The following is a 2,500-nucleotide window of genomic DNA, read 5'->3' on the forward strand; positions in this document are numbered from 1 at the left end:
AATAAAAGATGAATATAAAATCTACACTGTTAATCTTAATCGGAAGTTCTCCGTAGAAATATACTGTTCTCAACCGTATTTCAGTAAAATACAGGCGACCGTAATTTTACCCTACTTTGTTATTACCTCCTACGGGTTGGTGACCGTAATGTCACTTCTTTATATCAAAATACCCGTTTCTAAAACGGTAAATGCCTGGCAACCTTTTTTACATGATTTTTACTTTTTTTTTACTGCAAATTTTTAACAGTGTATGTTGGCAAAATGCTAGATTTATTAACTTAATTGAGAATCTTAACCTTCTTTCCCACCGTTATTCTTTCATTAAGGGGTCGGTTGCCTGATGCGCCCTCTCTAATGCTTTCTATCAAAGGCATCCTCTTCCACCAAACCTCTTCTTTCCATACCATTCTTCACCTTATTCGCCATCTAATTCTCTGCGGTAGGAGGGTAAATACTACCTTGCAGCCTTGCTTTTTAGCCAAAGGATAAGAACACTGCCAAAAACTGTAGAAACTGCTGCTTTGCAGTTGGACTATTTAGTCAAAGGCCAGACCCACTAGCAATATCTGTGGAAACTGCTGCTTTACAGTTGGACTATTTAGTCAAAGGCTAGACCCACTGCCAAGACCTGTGGACACTGCTGCCTTGCAGTTGGACTATTTAGTCAAAGGTCAGGCCCACTGCCAATAATTGTGGAAACTGCTGCCTTGCAGGAAAAGACTAGACCCACTGCCAATAACTTAGAAAACTGTTGCCTTGCAGTTGGACTATTTAGTCAAAGGGTAGAAACACTGACAATACCTATGGAAACTGCTGTCTTGCACTTGGACTATTTGACTCAAAGGTCAGGCCCACCGCCAATACCTGTGGCTGATGACTGCAATGGCGTGCAATCATAAAACCTCTCTGCCTGGTGAATTGGGAATATTAACCTATAGCAACAACGCATTATCATAAACAAAATGTAATCATGTTAGGAAAATGAAGCAAATAGCAAAAACCACAAACGCAATACAGGTAGTGAAGTCCGTGGATTATTCAGTTTACTATTTCTTCAACCAAAGGAAGTAAAACGACAGAATGAGTGGTGCATACTCATCTGTCATAAAGGACTTTCTCTAAATTGTTTTTTGTGAATAAGGATTTTTTATAGTGTTTATTAAAGATGTTGTTTTAGAATGTTCAATTTCTTCGAAAATTATATATTTTTTTCCATGCAATTTAAATCTTTCGAAAATTCAATTCCTTTCGATTGTTTTTCGTTAAAAAAGAAAAAATAAATTTTTATAGACTTCTTTTCTGAACTTATATAAATGAATTCTTTTCTGAACTTATATAAATGAAAGCAGGTATTATTTATTAATTTATCTATCTATGTTTATGTATCTTCTTTTTTTCTATCTAATTATCTATTTACCCTTTTCTCTACTAGCATGAAGCCCTCCATCCTCCTATCAAGCGCCATCTTGGCCTTCTGCATCGCCTTCGTCGGCTCGACCATCATTCCCGTCGTAACGAGTGTGGCAGGAACAACGAGTACCCTCGGGATCACCTTGTCCTCCGGTACCCTAGCTGCCGGTGTGGCTGGGGCAGCCACGGCAGGAATCGTCGGCCTCGGATTGGCAGCCCTCTACGCTGCCCAACATACTGGTAAATATATTCATTGCATTAATCTCTCATAAGAACACTGGGCGAATAAGCTTCTTGAATATTCATAGCTGCAAAGGCTAGGGGACAGCGGCTTCACTCCATAGAAGCTAACTGAAAACTGGAAGTGGTAACACCTACTAAAAATGAGGCGCCTTTGCACTGACTGACTCGCAGAGATGCCCTTTTAGCTCGGAAAAGTTTCCTGCTATCTGATTGGTTAGAATTATCATGTCCAACCAATCAGCGATCAGGAGACTTTCCCGAGCTAAAAGGGCACCGCTGCGAGTTGGTGGAAATCTGCCTAACTAAAAAGAATTGACTATAGTGTATGCGACCCGCGAAAAATGACGGCTAAATACTTATATAGATATGTACACACACGCATACGCATCCCCTTCTCACCAGTGTATGACTAATCCCTCTCCCACCAACCCGAGGGACGGGAAGAGCTGAGAGTGACCAGAAATATATATATATATATATATATATATATATATATATATATATATATATATATATATATATATATATACTGTATATATATACATACATATAATTACATATATATACATATATATATATATATGTATATATGTATATATACATATATATATATATGTATATATATATATATATATATATGTATAATTTATATATATATATATATATATATATGCATATATATGTATATATATATTCATATATATATATATATATATATATAAATATATATATATATATATATATGTATATATATATATATATATATATATATATATATATATATATATATATATATATATATATATATATATCTAGTCAGACACTTGCTCTTTATTATTAGCGG

At 35.3% G+C, this 2,500-nt stretch overlaps 1 protein-coding gene across 1 annotated transcript in view; it reads left to right on the forward strand.

Annotated features, from left to right (window-relative positions):
• Positions 1-2,500, forward strand: part of LOC137630820 (uncharacterized) — an 8,917-nt gene that overhangs the window by 1,940 nt on the left and 4,477 nt on the right. The window contains exon 2 of the mRNA XM_068362368.1: positions 1,436-1,653. Within this exon, the coding sequence (XP_068218469.1) occupies positions 1,437-1,653 (217 nt within the window). The 5' untranslated portion in view covers position 1,436. The remainder of the gene's footprint in view (positions 1-1,435; positions 1,654-2,500) is intronic.

Source organism: Palaemon carinicauda, chromosome 39 (assembly GCF_036898095.1).
Source record: "Palaemon carinicauda isolate YSFRI2023 chromosome 39, ASM3689809v2, whole genome shotgun sequence".
NCBI classification, from domain to species: Eukaryota; Metazoa; Arthropoda; class Malacostraca; order Decapoda; family Palaemonidae; genus Palaemon; species Palaemon carinicauda.